This window comes from Peromyscus leucopus, chromosome 1 (genome assembly GCF_004664715.2).
Source record: "Peromyscus leucopus breed LL Stock chromosome 1, UCI_PerLeu_2.1, whole genome shotgun sequence".
Lineage (NCBI taxonomy): Eukaryota > Metazoa > Chordata > Mammalia > Rodentia > Cricetidae > Peromyscus > Peromyscus leucopus.
The window spans coordinates 117,940,302-117,959,716 of record NC_051063.1 but is presented as its reverse complement, the minus strand read 5'-3'; the positions used below and the strand labels follow the sequence as shown (position 1 = coordinate 117,959,716).

At 34.2% G+C, this 19,415-nt stretch overlaps 1 protein-coding gene across 1 annotated transcript; it reads left to right on the top strand.

Annotated features, from left to right (window-relative positions):
• Window positions 1-4,177: 4,177 nt before the first annotated feature.
• Window positions 4,178-18,465, top strand: LOC114687722 (vomeronasal type-2 receptor 116-like). Its single transcript, XM_028862356.1, has 6 exons — window positions 4,178-4,377; window positions 11,926-12,205; window positions 12,576-13,382; window positions 14,091-14,318; window positions 15,289-15,412; window positions 17,546-18,465. The coding sequence occupies exons 1-6, from the start codon at window positions 4,181-4,183 to the stop codon at window positions 18,463-18,465; spliced, it is 2,556 nt and encodes an 851-aa protein (XP_028718189.1). The 5' UTR covers window positions 4,178-4,180.
• Window positions 18,466-19,415: the final 950 nt, after the last annotated feature.

Here is a 19,415-nt window from a genome sequence, read left to right as displayed (position 1 = left end):
TATTAGAAAGTAGAACAATCTCATATGCTTATAATATGATAGGATTAATATCGTTTAAATGGCCATCTGACCTAAATAGTTACAAAGATTAATTGTAATCCCCATCAAAGGCCATATTATTCATTGATCTTGAACAAATATTCTCAGCATCATATGGAATCACAAAAACTCTGAATAGATAAAATATAAATAATAATGGAAATGTTGGAGTTATCATCATGCTGATGATAACTCCATCTGAAAATGATAACCATCTGAAAATGGACTAAAAAACTATAGAATTTAAAACATGATAAATTTGTATATAACTGATTGATGAAAACAAATGAAGATCCAGACATAAATACACACAGTTACAGAAACCTGATTTTTGATAAAATGCCAGAAATACATGCTGGAAAATAGACAACAGCTTCAAGAAATGATTCCAGTCAAAATGGATGGCTGTGTGTAGAAGTATCCAAATACATCATAATTTATCACTCTTTTTGGCATTTGAGTCAAAGATAATAAAACTAGAATCAATGAATGTAGGAAGGATAAGTATGAAATAAGGGATTAGGAAGGACAGATACACTTTCCTAGTAAATGGAAAAAGAAGAGATAGATGTGCATGCATGGAGGTGGGCAAGAATGGGAAGACCAATGGCAGTGGGGAGCAGAGTGTGAGATTGGGAAGGGAGTACACAGACAACTATATTAAAGTCATTTGAATATTATATAGAAATATACTTAAATATTTACTTTCTAAATATATACATGCATGATGGTAACCTAAATAAAATATCCCACTAATGGGAGGGACAGAGCCCCAACTTGGTATATATATATATATATATATATATATATATATATATATATATATGTAAAAAATAATTTCAAGGTAAAATAAACACAAGAAATAAAGAAGTACAAATCCAGAGATTTCTCAAAAGAGGAATATCAAACGGCAGAGATATACTTAAAGATGTGTTCAGCATTCTATATGTTCGGTAAGCATAGGTAAAATCAATAAAACAAGTGACAGTCTACACGACTAAGAATGTGCACTAAAGAAAGCAAGCATCCATTGTAGGTTGGAGTACAAGCTTGTACAGCCACTAGAGAAATCACTTTAGTAGTTCCTCACGAAGTTGGGAATTGGTCTACCTAAAGATCCAGCTATAACACTTTAGAGATTATGTCCAAAGTGTGCTTCATCCTACCACAGTGATATTGGCTCACCCAATCTCATTGTTGCTTTATTCATAATAAGTATAAATTGGAAATAACCTAGATGGCTCTCAACAAATATTTGGATAAATAAAATGTAGTACATTTATACAATGTACTATTACTCATCCATTTAAATGAAAACATTATAAAATCCACTGGTACATCATTTCAGTAGGTAGCCCAGACACAATAGACAAATATGGTATGTATTGGCTTATATGCAGACATTTGATTTTGAGTTAATGACAAGCAATCCAGAATCCACAGACATAGAGAGGCCAAGTACAAAATAAGGGACTAGGAAAGCCAGATATATTTTCCTAGGAAATGGATGGAGAATTGCTAAGTACATATTAATGGGGAAGAGGCTGGAATGGGAATATCAAATGGCAAGAAGGGTCAGAGTATGGAAATAGGAAGGGAATAAATTAAACTTGAGGCCATTTGAGTGCTATATGGAAATCTAATAAAATAGCAGCTTCCTAACATAGACAAAACCATGAAGGTGAGGTGATCTAAATGAAATCATCCAACAATAAGGGAGAAAGAGCCCCAAATGGACATAATTTTTTCACTAATGAAGCTTCCAGTCTCAGGATTATGTTACATTTAATTGAAGCATTAAACAACGAGGTCCCACAGCAAACCCAAAACAAACCAGTCTGTCATTAAGTGTTGCTATTCACACACTGATTGCAAAGTCACATTGCTGAAGACAACACCTATACAACTCACTGAAAAGGGAGATGTAAAACTGGTGTCTACATGGAACATTCACTCTGATATGCTAGAATTTTGAGTACAGGAAAGTATTGTACATACCATCAAAGGGGAATCATAAACAACATAGTCTCAACCTCTGTAATCTACACTGTTATTCTGCCTATACTGAATGATAGTTCAATGGTAGACAAATGTTTTGGTGAGAACATACCAATAGCCAATTTGACTAAGACAAACTCCACTAGATAGAAATCATATTCAACATTGCTTGCTTGACCAAGAACCTCAGACTACATAGCCCAGGGACCCAGAGTAGAGCCAAATACAACTGTTCCAAAATCCATATTAATAAAAATATTCTGAATGGCAATCTGCTATCCTCAAAGTTCAGTGCCTTTCTCAGCCATCATCAGAGAAACTTCCTCCTGCAGTTGATTGTAACTCATACAGATTCCCAAAGCAAGACATTAGCAGAGAGTGAGAAACATTGAAACACTTGGTCCTAAATGTATTAACTATCAAAGGCCTCCTCTCAGAAAGTATAAAAGCTAGAGAGGATGAAGGACACTAAGAAATCAAGAACCTGTATTTTAACTTGATTGATGAACATATGCACTCACTGACACAGCATGCATGGGTTTTCATGAGTCTCCATCATATGGGGATCTAGAGCTGAAAGAAGAAGTAGACACATGCCCCCATTCCTAAGCCAAAAGCAATCTTTAATTGGTTAACTGCTTCCAAGTGAATATCACTGGGCAAACTAACTACTTTTAAGGTTTGCCTTCATACACAGCAGTAGATGGCCAGCAGAATCTAAACTCCATGTCATCCTTGGAAATTCCTTGTCTCAAAATGTCATGTCAGGACTTTACAATTTTTGAAAGTTTGACATTTTCTTTTTGTCTTTTATATTAATTATTTAATTGTTTTCCATATTTTTATGGTACATTTCTTTGAATATATAAGATTTGTAGTTATAAGATTCTATGTGTTACACAACAGATCTTCTGATTCATGTCCCTTCCCTTGGGCTATTTTTATTCCTTTTCTACATTTTATTTAATTTCTATATGTTGGTTTCAGTTTGAATACATTAAGTTACATTTTCTTATATTATAATCCCTTAAAGAATGTTTGTTTTCTAATGAGAAACAGAAACAGGAAAGATCTGCTTACAAGGGTAGGGGTGAAAATAGAAAAGTAGATGGTGGGGAAACCATATCAGGATATATTTTGTGAGTAAAGGAGTTATTTTCAATAAAAATAAAAATACCAACTCACCAAACAAATAAAGGAAAAGAAACAAAGATCTGTACTGTTTTATTCACATAGAAGTCATTAAAAATATGGAGTAAATTAGGGGTATTAGACTATTCAAAGAAAAAAATAATGTGAATAACCAATATTATAGATATAGAAGTGTATGATCATGAGATATCAATTAACTGGAACTGAGGCTCAGCCAATGAATAGAACTATAAAAAAGCTGTTTACCTTTTGCACTGATATTGAGATACTGCCCTGGACTTCTCTTCTGGACAGAAATTTATGATTTCAGGATGATTATTGGTTCTCTTAACTCTGCAACTGTGGGAGATTTTGTGTTGCCTGTGGCCACTCAGTGTGTGTGTGTGTGTGTGTGTGTGTGTGTGTGTGTGTGTGTGTGTGTGTGTGTGTGTGTTTTAAATTGCATGCTCTGTGGACATCAGGAAACCAAATAGGTGTTAATGCATACCATCTCATGAACATGCATAGATGTAATACTTGTTTGTATATAGTTAACTCTCCCTAGAATGGGTTCCATATCATACTTGGTTTGGAATTTCTAGTGCAATGTGCTTCAAATACTTCACATGTTGATAAGAAAAGAAATCATGTGGATTAGGGTGGTTACATGGATATCTCAGGACGAATCTAGCCTGGGGCCTTCATGTCTACTGATGTGGAGGGAATCACAGGAATGTGGAAATGAAGATAATTACTTAAATAGAATTACTGAAATTTTCGTGCACCTGAGCATAATAACTCAAAGGCACGCCCTGAAGCTGAGTATGTTTAAGAGTTCTTCAGAGAATAATAAGGTGAGAAGAATTATATTAGGAAATAAAAACACACTTCTGACTACTAGAGCAAATAGAGAGCCACATGTGTGTGTACAGGCATATTTGCAACGTGTTTTCTGTGAAACTCTGCTTATTTACACTTTTATCTAGGTTCCAGTCTTGGTGACATTATAAAGATGTTCTATTTGACATTTTTCTTCTTGGTCCTGAGGCTTTCCTTCCTTTTCTGCAGTTTGGTGGGTCCCAGCTGCTTTCTGAGATTTAAAGATCCACATACTTGGGGTGAGGATAAAGACCCTGATTGTTTTTTTTCTATTTACACAAAGCATGGTAACATCAAGAATGAATATTTAACCATGAATCTAGATAAGAAGTAAGTGCCTTTCATTTATTTGTTTTTGATTGATCATCAATATAATACTTAGAAGGCCCAAGTTTGGTTAAAATATCATTCTCCAAGTTTTCTGTCTGTTTTGCCCTACCTTCCTATCTAGTACATGGCCAAAATTTATTTTTTATGCCGATTGTTACCCTCTTTCAGGTGATTTAATGGTTATCTGATTCATCTTTTTAGAGTCAGATTTTTCAGGCTGAAAGCTGAATGATACACCCTGTCTATATTTCTTCTGGAGAGATTTCCTTTATATTGGCAATTCCTACTGTATGTTCCCAAGTGCTTTTTCCAGGAAACATAATCCAAGGCACTGAGAGGAATCCATTTCTTTGAGGCTGAGTAAATTTTTCTATAAGTGTTGTGCTAGTTTTTTTTCCATCATGATAGAATGACCAATTTGGTATTTCTTAAATTCTTCATGGGTACATTTCTTAAATGAATACTGCATTTTTATTCAAATGTCGTTTATGCCATCATTTCAAAACTGCTGTACTGTATGACTCCTGCAGCTGAAATCAAACATAAAAACATAAAAAATCACTCACTGTGCTAATTTTATTCTTTGCAAAAAATCAGAATGTCCAATATGTCTAGGCAGGATTTTTGGGTATGCAGGATGCTGGAAAGAAGAAGGCAGAGATGCCAGGAGATGCAGAGCAAGCAAGGGGCACTACAAAAATATGGTTATAAAGTCACAAGGCAGAAAGTAAATTAACAGATATGTGTTAAAATTATAAGAGCTAGTTAGAAACAAGCCTAAGTTAAGGCTGAGCTTTTATAATTAATACTTTTCCCTGTCATTTTTGGGGGGCCATAATTTGATTTGACCATAATTTAACTGGATTGGTGATCTGTACTGGATTTGATATTTGGTTTGGATAATTGTGGCAATGTCTCCTGTAGAATGCTAAGCAAATTGTCACATGTAACATTCTAAAGATCTGGTAATAAACATGTACAAGATGGGCATTGTACTCTCTGTGAGGGATACCACAATGAAGTTTTAATATTTGAGACAAAAGTTATATTAATTTATTAATAACATATGGATGAATGCAATTCATAGCAGAGAATGATGTTTGGGATCATGGAGCAGAGGAGAGAAATTTTCAAGAAGATTAAGGAAATAATGAAGAACAGCAATAAAACTGGTTTCAGTGTAAAACATAACCATAGCTATAAAGGACAATGAGGAATGACTTCAAGTGACATCACATATTTTTTACATTGACAAAGCACTTTTCACAGTGAAAGGGAGCACGAGGCTGATGACTCAGAGCCCAAAATACCAAACAAATTTTAAAAATCTCTAAGAGGAGGTTCATTAGAACATAAATGAGAAAATCTTCACTCCAGTTAGGCACAGTTTTGTTATATCTCTACCAGTCACTAGAGTTCTTGAAGTTGGAGAGAAACTGTCATCTTGGAAATAGAGATGAGAGAACTTGCAATTTCCCTTTATATTGTTTCTAAAATCTCATCAGTTTATGGCTAAACACACCTCAATGACATGATCTCTCTCAGTAAGTTTCCTGGGATATTCGTTAAGGCAAGAAATGGATAACGTAGGCGTAAAAGCAACCGGTATACAAAAGTTGCTAAATGGTACTGATCCTGTTAATGATTTTCTACATGTAAATAAACAATTGTTAAAAAAAAAATGGCATTGAATTATCTGATATGCTTTTAAGTATATATTTATCACATAAAACATCATAGAAGTATGTTTCTACACATGTTTTGTCTCTGTTCATATGCTGTCTCATTAAAAGAACATAATAGTTGATAAAGAAAATGATGTTGTAAAAATTAAAAATTGAGCAAAAGTTCCCTACATATTCCTTTGTCAGGTTGAATTGAGATCTAATTTTATAGTAAAGCAAATAAATTATTCATTTCCAAAACACAAGTATAATAGAGGTAATTTATTTTATATATGTATAAATATATACATACACACACATTTATACACATATATGCAATTTATATATTAATATACATTTCAAATGTTTATCTAGTTTTAAATATTTTGTGTTATGCATAAATACTTATTAATAATATTTTTATGATATTTTATATTACTTATATCCTATGAACTTATTTTTAAAAAATTTCGGGGCTGGGGATTTAGCTCAGTGGTAGAGCACTTGCCTAGCAAACGCAAGGCCCTGGGTTCAGTCCTCAGCTCCGGGGGGAAAAAAATTTCACCCTTTTTGTTCATTAGTACCTTCAAACTTTTAGCATTTATAATTTGCTAAAATATCTTTGAAATTAGTGTGTTTATTCCTCAGTTTTGTAATCTAACACTGAAAGAAACACTCTCTAACATCTTCTCTGTTTTATTTTACATCTTTTAAATCAATGAGAGCTTACACATGAGGTAAATATCTTTTGAATGTGTTTTGTATTGGATCCCAGAAGGAATGTTCATATGATTATTCATGTGTTTGTAGTAAACATGTTTGCCAGTAGCATATGTCAATATGTGACATCCCTAGTCATTGCTTCTTTTCATGGACCTTGTATAACATTAGTAATTGATGTTGTGACAAATTATAGTATTAAAATGAAATGTTTGATATGAGTTCATTTTAAACTTGAATTGAAGAATTGCTTCAATATACCAGACCAGTATTAGGCACCCACAGTTTTCTTTTTTTTAATCAAATTTTAATATAACTTTATTATTATATTGAGACAGTAGTTAATTTCAAACAATGATAGATGGCAAATTCAAACTTGAAAGGAATATGTGAGATAAAGGCATAGACAAATATACTATACAAGTGCATGAAATTCTCAAACAAGGAAAAAGTGGTTGAAAAAATATCAAAAACTTATTGTTTTAACAGGATATAAATTTTTACACAGCAGATTTTAGAAAAATACCAGAAAAACCACACTGAAGGTCACACATTCATCATCTTCAGTGAAGCCCCCTTGTTTTTATGTTGAAAACCACCAGCTACTTTTCTTCAGTTACATGTTTACTCATGACTTGGCCAAAGACATTTCAAAATTACCAAATGTCTCAAAAATGTGTTCTAATGCCAGTAAGAATGAAGTTATGTGCTTTGCTGGATTTTGTGCTTCATTTTGTCTCTGGAAGAGTTTTAGAGTTAATCACTTTTGGTTTGTTTGTTTTGGTTTTTCTTTCTTTTTTTAATTAAGAAAATATTTTCATTCATGTTATACAGCACAGTTTTCAAAATGCAATCACTAAAAATGATTATTAGTTGAACAGTCTGACTAGATACTTCAGAGTATAATCAGCCTTTTTGGTGTAGAATATAATAAATTAGGTTTCGCATATTCCAACTCCTTTGATGACACATAATCATAATTTCTTTGACTAATCAGAGGCTTTTCCCATTGTGGATTCAGTACTTCACTAGAACTTGTGATTGGATTGATTGATGACAGAAAGGTAGTATATTGTAAGTATTTTTCAAAATTTCTTTTATTCATTTTACATACTAATCACAGATCCCCTTCTCACCCCTCCTCCCATTCCCTTTCCTCCCCCATACCTCCACTCCCTAACCCTCCATTCCCCCACCCCTGCCTTTGTTCCACTATCCCTCATCCCCTCTTCCAACAGGGTAACTTCTCCCATGGTGGGGACAGCTAGGCCCGGTACATTCAGTTGAGGCAGGACCAAACCTCTCCCCACTGCATCAAGGGTGGACAAGATGTCTGACCTTAGATAATAAGATCCAGAAAGCCAGCTCATTCACCAGGGATACACTCTGATCACATTGCCAGGGCCCCATACCTAGCTACACAACTGTCTCTGGAATGCAGAGGGTTCAGTCCAGTGCCTTGCTCGTTCCACAACTGTCCGAAGTTCATGAGTTCCTTTGAGCTTGGTTCAGTTGTCTCTGTAGATTTCCCCCAACATGATCTTGACCCCTCTTGCTCTTTGTAATCCCTCTTCCTCTATTCAACTGGCCTCCCTGAGCTTGGCCTGGTGCTTGATTGTAGATCTCTCTGCATCTGCTTCCATGTATTACTGATGAAGGCTCGCTTGGTCCAGTCAAAACTGGGAGACTGTATTTTATTTCTTTATATATTAAGAATTATTATAGATTTGATTTGAGGGTCGGTAATATTCTTGAACAATGTTTATATATGGCACACTTGATATGGGGATAAGATATTCTAATGGAATTGTAGAATCCTAATTCATTTTCTACTATTTTGTTTACTCAAGACATGATATAAATGCTTTGGCCTTCACTCTTTCCAACCTAGGTGCATGGTGCTGCCAGGAATAACAATTTAACTGCATTCACATAAAGTTAAATCTCCAAAATTGTGAACTAATATAAAACTGTCATGATTTGAAGCTAATTGCATAAAGCACAATTTTTATTAGTTGGTTAAGAGTTTGGTATAATGTAATTTGACAATAATTGCTCCTCTCCTTCACCACTCTTTTAATTAAGCCACCAAGTATATTTTGTGCTTCTGATTAATTTTGCACATGAGTCCTTCCACTGGGAAATTAATGATCCACTATGGGTCATACTCGTAAAGAAAACTGAGTCTTCCCTTAAAAGAATTAATTAATGGCCAATATTAATCTATACTTGACCATTTTTTTCTGTGGTGAATGTGATTTGTGTCTAGATTGTTTCTGTTATGTATGTATAAAGGTTTTACATAAATCAGCAAATTCATGACTGCAAATAAAGCAAGAGATACCTAAAAACACAGAGGAAAGGAACTAGATAAGAAATGAGGATAATCCCATTAGGGAATAACCAATAGAAATCTTGATGTTAAAGGAATTTTTTTAGCTTATAAACAAATAGTGGGAACAAAATTTTGGTCTAGAAAACAAACAGCATTCAAGTTTGACAGTACCTTATCACATTCATGCTTTGGAGCAGAAGGCAATGTTATGAATTGAAGGGGAAATAATATTTACTTACACTCCAGATTGTCCATGGATTAAAATGAAAATCGAGAACTGGTGATCAATCATATTAGGAAATGTGAAAATGATTTTTTAAATGTATGTAAATCACTAATTGGTCAAAGATATGATATGGAAACTTTTAAATGAAAGATGAATGGATAGTAAGAGTTCATGGAAATTGATGACTTGAATCCATAAGAATAAGAATTATAAATTCTGAAACTTTATTTGGAAAAAAATGATTTTAGCAATTTTAGATATTAATGTCATAGAATAGTAAATTTGTTGCTTGAACTAGAGTATTCAAATTTAAAACTGGAAATACCCATATATCAATAAAATCCAACCCAAATGGCAGAGCACTAAAAAACAATTCAGGCTTGGTTATTTCTGAATTCAACAGAAAACTTTAAGAAATAAAAGAATAGAAAACTTCATAGTAAAAATTTTCAAGCATTAGAACCACAAATTCTAGGGCAAATATACTATTCATTCAATTGATTACTAGCTGTAGAGCAACAGAATAGGCTAGAGCACTCAGATATGGAACATTGTCCTAAAGCAATAGAATATACACAAGAGGAAACAAAAGCTGAAACAATAAAGGAAAACAGACAATGAAACAAAATTTTAACAAATTGTTACATATGATTTTCTTATTAAGAAATTTTCTATTCATTTTCATATCAACCACAGATCTCCTCTCCTACCTCTTCACATCCTCCAGCCTTCTGCCCCAACAGAGGCCCCAATTCAACCCCTCCAAGACAAGGCCTCTAAAGAGGAGTCAGCAGAGCCTAGTACACTCAGTTGTGGCAGGTCCAAAAACCTCCCCCTGCACGAAGGCTGTGTAAAGTATCTCACCAGAAACACTGGGCTCGAAAAAGCCCACAGATGCACCAGCGTTGGATCTTGATCTCACAATCGGGTGGGGGGGGGAGTCCTTAAGCAGGTAAACCTACACAACTCCCTTGCCTATGCAGAGGGCCTAATCCAGTCCGATGGAGGATCCGCAGCTATTGGTCCACAGTTCATGAGTTCCCACGAGTAGGCTCTGTACATTTCCCCATTATGATCTTGATGCCCTTTGCTCAAGGAACCCTTCTTCTCTGTCTTCATCTGGATGCTTGGAGCTCAGCCTGGTACTTGGCTGTGGATCTCTGCATCTGCTTCTATCAGTTACTAGATGAAGGCTCTATGCTGACAGTTAGGGTATTGACCAATATCATTACTGATGTAAGCCAGTTCACTCACCCTCTCCACTATTGATATCAGAGGATTTGCATGGAGATTAAAAGTTAAGATATTAGAGAAGGACAATGTTTTGATAATTAGCACAAACCAACAGGAATCTAGAAATAAAACTAGCATGTTCAGATGAACAAATAAAAAATAAATTGTTCATCAAAACCTAAGGGGCTGTAGCTGGCAGTTTTCTGTGTCCTGCCTGGTGCCTCAGTCACTCAGAATCAACTAAACACATAGAGGCTTATATTAATTATGAATTGTATGGCCATGATGTATGACTCAATTTTCTTATAAGCTAGTTCTTATATCTAAACTCAGCACATTTATATTAATCTATATGTCACCCTGTGTTCTGTCGGCTTTACCTGTGTGCCATTACATGTTGCTCTCTGGATGGCAGGATATAGTCTTTTCCTCTCTGCCTTTCTTCTTCCTGTCTTTCTCTTCAAATTTTCACCTAGCTATAACCTGACTTACCATAGGTCAAACGACTGTACTTATCAACCACTCAGAGCAATACATATTCAGAACATGCATAAAGACATCCCACAGCAAGGGCCCATGTGGAGACGGTTTATTCTTTGTAATAAATGGTCATTGTTATAAACAATAATATTCATTGAAGATTATAGAGCATAAAATAGAATGGAAAAGGACAAAGGTGTGTGAAATGCAAAGAAAAAGTAAAAGAAATTATGCTTATTGCTTATAAATTTAAAGGTTCCCAGCAATGGTGATACAAATGGATATATTTTGTTACCCATTCTTTATATTCATAACTAAGTCAGGGCATTGTCAACAGTTGCTTCACTGTAAAAATCTATCACAGTCTGGGTAAAAGATAAAATCCATCTATTTTACATTTATGGTATTTACTATAATTATACAATACAGGAATAAGCAGGTTCAATGTCTTTTAAGATCTTCTTCTCACCATGCACACAGACAAAGAAATAAAGCTGTATGAAAATTCAAAATCAAAGCATCCCACATGAGTGAGATCCACCTCCTAAACTTTTAAGAATTTTTATTTAATCCCAGGGAATTCATGTTCTCAAACAGCACAGTGACAGGGCTTGTGTCTCCATTACAATTGGAAAAACAAGCATTAAATACATGAAAACTATTTTTAAGGCTGGGCAGACACACTGCATTAGGGAGGCAGAGCCCGGCTGATATCAGTGTGTTTGAGGCCAGACCAGTCTACTGAGATACTGAAAGAGATCAAGAACAGGCACCAAAACTACAGAGAGAAAATCTGACTCAAAAAAAAAAAAACCCAACAAACCCTACTCATTTAATTTAATGTTACATTTGGAGCCCCATCTCTAATGATCTGTTTGCTCTCTTTTCAGGTTGACATATAAGAATATTCACTTGATTTTGGCTCTTTATTTTGCTCTTGAAAGTATCAACAAAGACCCTCACATTTTACCCAACATTTCTCTGTTAGTTAAAGTTGAATGTAACCTCCTGGATGATTGGAGAATGAATAGTTTATCCACAAAATTAGGTGAATTTCTTCCTAACTACTACTGTATAAATCAGAGAAGATATTTAATCACACTTACAGGTCCAATATGGTTATCATCTGCTATGCTTGGACCACTCCTGCACATGACAAATAAACCAGAGGTAAGCATGGATGAGTTAGTTTTAATGAAACATTGTCTTCTTTCATCCTGATTTTCAGATACCAAGGCTGATTAAAGAAAAAAAAGTATGTATGTGTGCATTTTGATGCATAGAATTCTAAGCATATATACTGATAAAGCATTGACATATACCAGTACTTTAGCATAAATAGACCCAAGGACAAGGAGAAATTTGAAGTATTTCAGTAGCAGACTTAGCTCATCTGTACTTTTTAAGATATTCACAAGAAATTACATAAAATTTAATGAGATGAAAATACACATGCCCTAATATTTTCAGCTTATGATGACATAATTAGTTTTAGACTGATCAATATGTATTCTACCTTCTTCAATTCATTGTCTTTCAGCTTTACTATGGACCATTTCACCCTGTCCTGAGCAGCCATGAACAGTTTCCACATCTCTACCAGATGGCTCCTAAGGACACATCTCTGGCTTTGTCCATGGTGTCTTTGGTGGTATATTTCAGATGGAACTGGGTTGGAGCAATCATTTCAGATGATGACCTAGGTCTTGAATTTCTCTCAGAATTGAGAAGAGAGATGCAAAGAAACAGTGTGTGCTTAGCCTTTGTGCATATTATTATGGAAGATAAAATATTATTCCAGAAAAATACAAACATCTATTATAATGAGATCACAGCATCATCAGCCAAAGTTGTTATCATTTATGGAGACAAAGACTCTCATCTGCAACTTAACCTTAGACTCTACAGATTATCAAACCTTAAGAGGATCTGGGTCACCACTTCCCAGTGGGATATGATCACACATAATGGAAGATTACTTCTTGATTCCTTCTATGGGACCTTTATATTTTTACTTCACTTCTCTGAATTATCTGGTTTTGGAACATTTATTGAGACAGTACATGATTCCAGGTATAGTAATCCATTTTCCTCTGCCAAATTATGGTGGATTTATTTTAATTGTTCTCTGACATCATTTAAGTCTATGTACTTTAAGAATTGCTCAATAGAAAAACGACAGCAGTGGCTATTCCAGCAACATTTTGAAATGTCTGTGAGTGGTACAGGTTATGTCCTATACAATACTGTGTATGCTGTGGCCCATGCACTCCATAAGATGCTGCTACAAGAAGTAGATACATTGTCAAAGTATTCTGGGAAAAAACTGGAGTTTGACTCTTGGCAGGTAATATGTTTTTCAATGAATGTAATGTAGTGTCATAAATATAATTTCATAATAGATAATGTAGGTTCTCTCCAATAATTCCATGATCATTTCTATTTTACACAACAATTGTGTACCCTTAGATAGAATTTCATGGGAAATTTATTGTTTATGGTAATTAATCCAGCCAACACTGACACTCAGACAGATATTCATGATCTATACCAAGAATGTTTCCCATAATATTTCTTCCACATGTACATGCTTTTCATATTTGAAATAGTAATGTATTTCTTTCCATGAAAATTTGAAAGCCAACAAAAAGCTGAATGTCCTTGTAAGTGATCAAAATGTTGGTCAGCAATTAAGTGAATAGATTCTAAATAACAGCAAGTAATTCTTCAACACTTTTTTAACATACCAAGAACCTCAATTCCTTAGCTAATTATCAGGTAACATTTAGAAGAAATAATGTGGGTAATACCTGTCTACTCTCCAGGAATATCATTCAGGTGGGCAAGTGTTAAATAATTAACATCAGTGAGAAGCTGGTATTTCCAAATCATATTGTTGTTATTATCCATATTTGGATTTTTCCATCTACTATATGAGTAATTGGTATTAAGTCACATTTCTAGACAGATTAATTATAATTAGTGGCAATCTACACTTCTAAATATTTCTTCTAATGTGTAGGCATACTTGAAACTAACATAATAAATGTTTCAGATGGTCCATTTCCTGAAGAACATACAATTTATAAACCCTGTTGGAGACCAAGTGAACATGAATCAGAAAGTAAACCAAGATGTGGAGTATGACATTCACTATAGCATTGAGTTTTTGCCTAATCTTGGCCTTAAGGTGAAAATAGGAAAGTTTTCCAAACATTTGCTACATGGACAACAATTGTATATGTCTGAAGAGATGATAAAGTGGAACAAAGACTTTAGTCAGGTTTGTTGGACTTACTTGAACAACTGTACAAGCAACATAAGTAACCAAAATCTCCAAGTTTCCTTCAGCACCCTCCTGAGATAGAGTATTTTCAAATATAGTCATTAACTTATTTCATACATTTCTAGATTTTTCTTTCAGGACACATTTTATTTCAGTAGTATGAATATTCATAATTTGTGAGGGGTCTTCTTTTCCTCTTGGCTTGTTGGCCACAAGGTTGAGAGGGCCAAGTCAGTAGCTCTGACAGACAGTTTGTACATGGCACTTGAGCATGAGCAGAGACAGCTCTTCAGAAGACAGACTTTGATGAATCAGCTCAACTGTATTCTAGAATATAAGGAATATATTAGACTGGGGAGACTGGGGACAAACAATAATTTGCATTAAGTGGCAAACTGTCATCATCACAAGCCTTAGTATGTGGCAGGAGTGTTCTATAGCAGAACTCCTAGCACAAATGTTCTAGAAGCAATCTGTGCCAAAGTTCAAGCCAAAGATGAATCAGCATCTGCTTTAGAGACAGGCTTCTGGTTTTAGACAGCTTTTCAGTTACAGGCTCAGGTACATTCCCAATAAAAGGACAGGTAGGGGCAGGAAATTCTTCTAGAGGAAGGGAAACACATGTTATGGAGCTTTTGAGATAAGCTGCCAGGCCATGGGGAGGCTTTGATATTTACCAGACAGCAATGTCTTCCAACATCATAGCTACATATTTAGATGTCTATGCATGTAATAGATACATAAATATTGATTAAATATAAACATGCATATATACATACAAGTTTATCATTATATAAATCACAATGCATCTATGATATATAACTACAATATAAAATAAATGCTACTTTTTAATTTATTTGCATATTTGTAAAAGGGTGTTTTTCAATAGTACCGTGTTCTAAATTTCTATCACTATTCCCAAGTAGATCAGACTTTTTCATTATATAACATTTGTTATTTTTCTCAGATTCCATCCTCAATATGCAGCGTGCCTTGCAGTCCAGGATTCAGAAAATCCCCTCAGCAGGGAAAGGCTGTCTGCTGTTTTGATTGCATCCCTTGCCCAGAAAATGAGATTTCCAATGTGTCAGGTAAATATACAACATACCAACAGGTTCATTAGATTGGTAAATTTCTGTTGTCTCAATGACACTTTCTGGGAATTGAAAAGATAAAATTCATCATGTAGTCAAATGAGCAGCAATCCTGCCTTTGAGCATCACAACCCATGACCTGAGACACATTTTTGAATCATTACTCCAGCACCTATTCATGTATTAATTTTATTTGGAAACTGATTTAAAGTACTAAATATCACTGTAGCATTTATCTTAGCCAGGAATCTAGTCCTTCATAATATATTTATTTTTTCTTCTTTCCTAAGACATGGAATCTGCACATTCTTATTTACATAGTATATGTGAGATGTGATAATTTGTAGATGATCGTTGATGATGTCTCCTGATTAAGAGACATGTATTTTCTCATGTGTCTAATGTAGATCATGCTGTCATTTGTTTGGTTGTATTTTCATTAATAGACTAGTCCACAGGTGAGTTTATAGACAACATGTAGAATTCCAAAATGAAACACTTTTTTTAATATTTCAATATTGAAAACAAGTATTCATGTAAATTTTTCAGACTGCATAGGTGGGGATATCTTTTTAGAGAAAAGGCACCCAGGGAACAATTTAATAGTGATGTTATAACTACCATAGCAGATAACTGAAAAAAAGGAATTAATTTTTTGAGAGTAATAACACAAACCTAAAAAATAAAATTGCTCTTTTATTTTATCTGCAAAGAGAATGTAAATTGTGCTAAATAGCTTAAGCATCATTAGCATGGGAATTCATGAAGAGTTTACATACAAATAATTCAATTGAAATATTAAACATTTTGTAGAGGACCAAGTGAATAATGGGAAAAACAGTTTCATGGAATACTAAGTAGAAAATAAATTGATGAAATCTATGTTTTACATATATTAACTTTAATTGAAAATAAATTTAATATACTAGTATTTGAAAATTGGTAACTGCTTATGTATATTTTAAAATAATAAAAATAAAATATTTATAGCAAATAATTATTATAAAATAATTAGCAATATAAAAGAATATGAATGTACTGGTCCAATTTTTTGGATAATATCACATATTAAAATAGGACAGAACAAAAGTAATTGGTAAGGATATACAGTCATGACTGGAAAGACTCATAATAAGAGTAATATTGTTACTTTAAAGTTTGCTCTGGTTATCATTCAATTGAATGCAGTTGAAAATGTGATGTTATAAATCACATGATATGGGTGGAAGAGAACTTCTATCCTTTATTGTGTTCTTTATCTATGTCCTTAGGGGCGGAGCCTTGTCCTACCTCATCTTGATATGCCAAGCTTCCTTGGTACCCATGGAAGGCATGCCCCTTTCTGAAGAGAAACAGAGGAGACATGGATTGGGGGATGTAGAGGAGAGCTGTGGGAAAGAAATGGGACTAGAGAAGGGAAGGGGAACTGTGGTCTGGAAGTGAAATAAATGAATACATTTGTTTAATTTAAAAATATGGAATATATCACCTTCATATTTTCTTCTCAAAATTTTTTTTCTATTATGGTCCAAACTTACAGAAATTAGTAAAATGGTAGATTCTGTTTAAAGCCAAAATACATAAGAAACCTAATAATAAATGGGATACATTTAACATGTAGAGACTTTAGGTGGTAAATGGTTCCTGAATCTTCTGCTTTCCCTGACATTATGCATGCATTCTTATAAGCAATATATGGGGTTGTTCATGTTTCAGTACACAAACAGTTACAAAAGGGCACTGGTATGTAATACTTGCCTTGCAGTTGATAGAAAGACAAAAGTATCAATGGAAGAACTTGTTTTATGATTTTGTACTTTATAATCGACTGAATTGTTAAGAATAAGTATGTGTTTCTATATTGTACTCAGTAAGGTGTTTTATTGTGTACACAATATTCTGTCACATGTTAATTAATTCTGGAAAACCACTAAAAAGTATTGGATGTAATGACAGATATTAAAAGCTGTGCATTATAATATTAGATTGTTGTTGCTATTAATTCTTAAATAAAAAATAACTTTCTGTCTACCTCAAAAAAATTCAGAAGAATTTTAATGCATTAATTTAATATGCCCTGTAAAATACCAAGAAATATTGAACCTGATGATACATTTATTCCTGTACCAGACATGGATCAGTGTGTGAAGTGCCCTGATGATCACTATGCCAACCCTGAAGGAAATCACTGTCTCAAAAAAGTAGTGGCATTCCTGGGTTATGAAGACCTCTTGGGAATGTCCATAGCCTGCTTGGCTCTGTGTTTTTCTATTCTCACAGCTTTTGTACTGGGTGTCTTTTTGAAACACAAGGACACTCCCACAGTCAAGGCCAACAACCGAGCTCTGAGCTATGTTCTACTCATCTCCCTCATCTTTTGCTTTCTCTGCTCCTTGCTCTTCATTGGCAAACCCAATATGACCACATGCTTCATGCAGCAGACCATATTTGCTGTGGTGTTCACTGTGGCTGCTTCTACTATCTTGGCCAAAACATTTATAGTAGTACTGGCCTTCAAGGTTACTACTCCAGGTAGAAGGATGAGGTGGCTGCTGGTGTCAGGGGCACCTAACTTCATTATTCCAATTTGCACTGTGATTCAGCTGATTCTATGTGGGATCTGGCTGGGAATTTCCCCACCATTTGTTGATGTTGACATACATGTTGAAAAAGACTACATTTTTATTGTTTGTAACAAAGGGTCAATTATTGCCTTCTATTGTGTTCTGGGATACTTGGGCTCCATTGCCATGGGAAGTTTCACTGTAGCTTTCTTGGCTAGGAATCTGCCTGACACATTCAATGAAGCAAAGTACCTGACATTCAGTATGCTGGTGTTCTGTAGTGTCTGGGTTACCTTCCTCCCAGTATACCATAGTACCAAGGGCAAGGCTATGGTGGCAGTGGAGGTGTTCTGTATCTTGGCCTCCAGTGCAGGGCTGCTTCTTTGCATCTTTGCTCCAAAATGCTATGTTATTTTGTTAAGACCTGAGAGAAATTCTTTTCAAAAGTTTGGAAATTTGCATTTTAAAATTGAAAATATTCATTAAATTTCCCTTTATTGTTAGAGCATGCTTCCCAACAAGACTACACTGACAATTGTATTCTCAAATTTTACCTCAAAATGTGTACTTTGCCTCATGAATAAAAGCAGAAAATAAACCACAAATCAGAGTTTTAAAATTTGGCCCAGATGTTAGTTCTCATGGACTTGGTGACCTGACATTACTATATCTGTAAAGCTGGTTTCCTTCTTCAGAGCCATGCTTGGTGTTGAATTGGATAATAGCTATGCATTAGTCTGAATTTTATATAAAACAACTAATATAGCTTTTCCAGTATGAATTATACAGTAAGGTTGTATTCCATACTAAATCATTACAGTGGAGAGAGTATAGCCATGTATTTAAATGATGATTCACTTTAATTTGACATGGGATAATTAAGAATTTACATAAATTAATTAGTTCATTTTTGGACCAAGTATTTTTTGTTTACATGACATATATACATTGATATATAACAAAAATAATAAAAAATTAAGAGTATTTTAACTTGAAAATCAGGTCTTGTGAATAGTGACAGTGACTGTAGGAAGGATAGGGAAAGGGGCCAGATATTATTCTATTTCACTAAAAACATAATGTTAAGAAAAGGAAATTTTCTCATTTTCCTACTTCTTTATTATCATGCCCTTCACATACTACATATACCCCTGCCCATAAACACTCATTTACATACATGTGCACATTTACATAAAACACATACACACACATTGTTCTCTAATTTAGACATTCTCTTATATTTCAAAATTCTTTCTTCCATAAAAACCTGAGTATTAAAGAAGAGTCATCTTGTCCTACTATGCACAGTAATTATAAATGAAATTCAGAAATGATGAGAAAACAGAAGCTATTCCATAACTTATGACATATTTTATGGGATGATGTAGAACTTTACATTAGGATGCATACATCTTTTACTAGTCTTTCCTAGTTAT

Excerpts from the sequence above, each read along its gene's own strand:
- LOC114687722 (XM_028862356.1), top strand. The coding sequence starts at position 4,181 with ATGTTCTATTTGACATTTTTCTTCTTGGTCCTGAGGCTTTCCTTCCTT. Across the intron at positions 12,206-12,575 it reads ACATGACAAATAAACCAGAG|CTTTACTATGGACCATTTCA; the intron begins GTAAGCATGGAT and ends ATTGTCTTTCAG. Across the intron at positions 13,383-14,090 it reads TGGAGTTTGACTCTTGGCAG|ATGGTCCATTTCCTGAAGAA; the intron begins GTAATATGTTTT and ends TAAATGTTTCAG.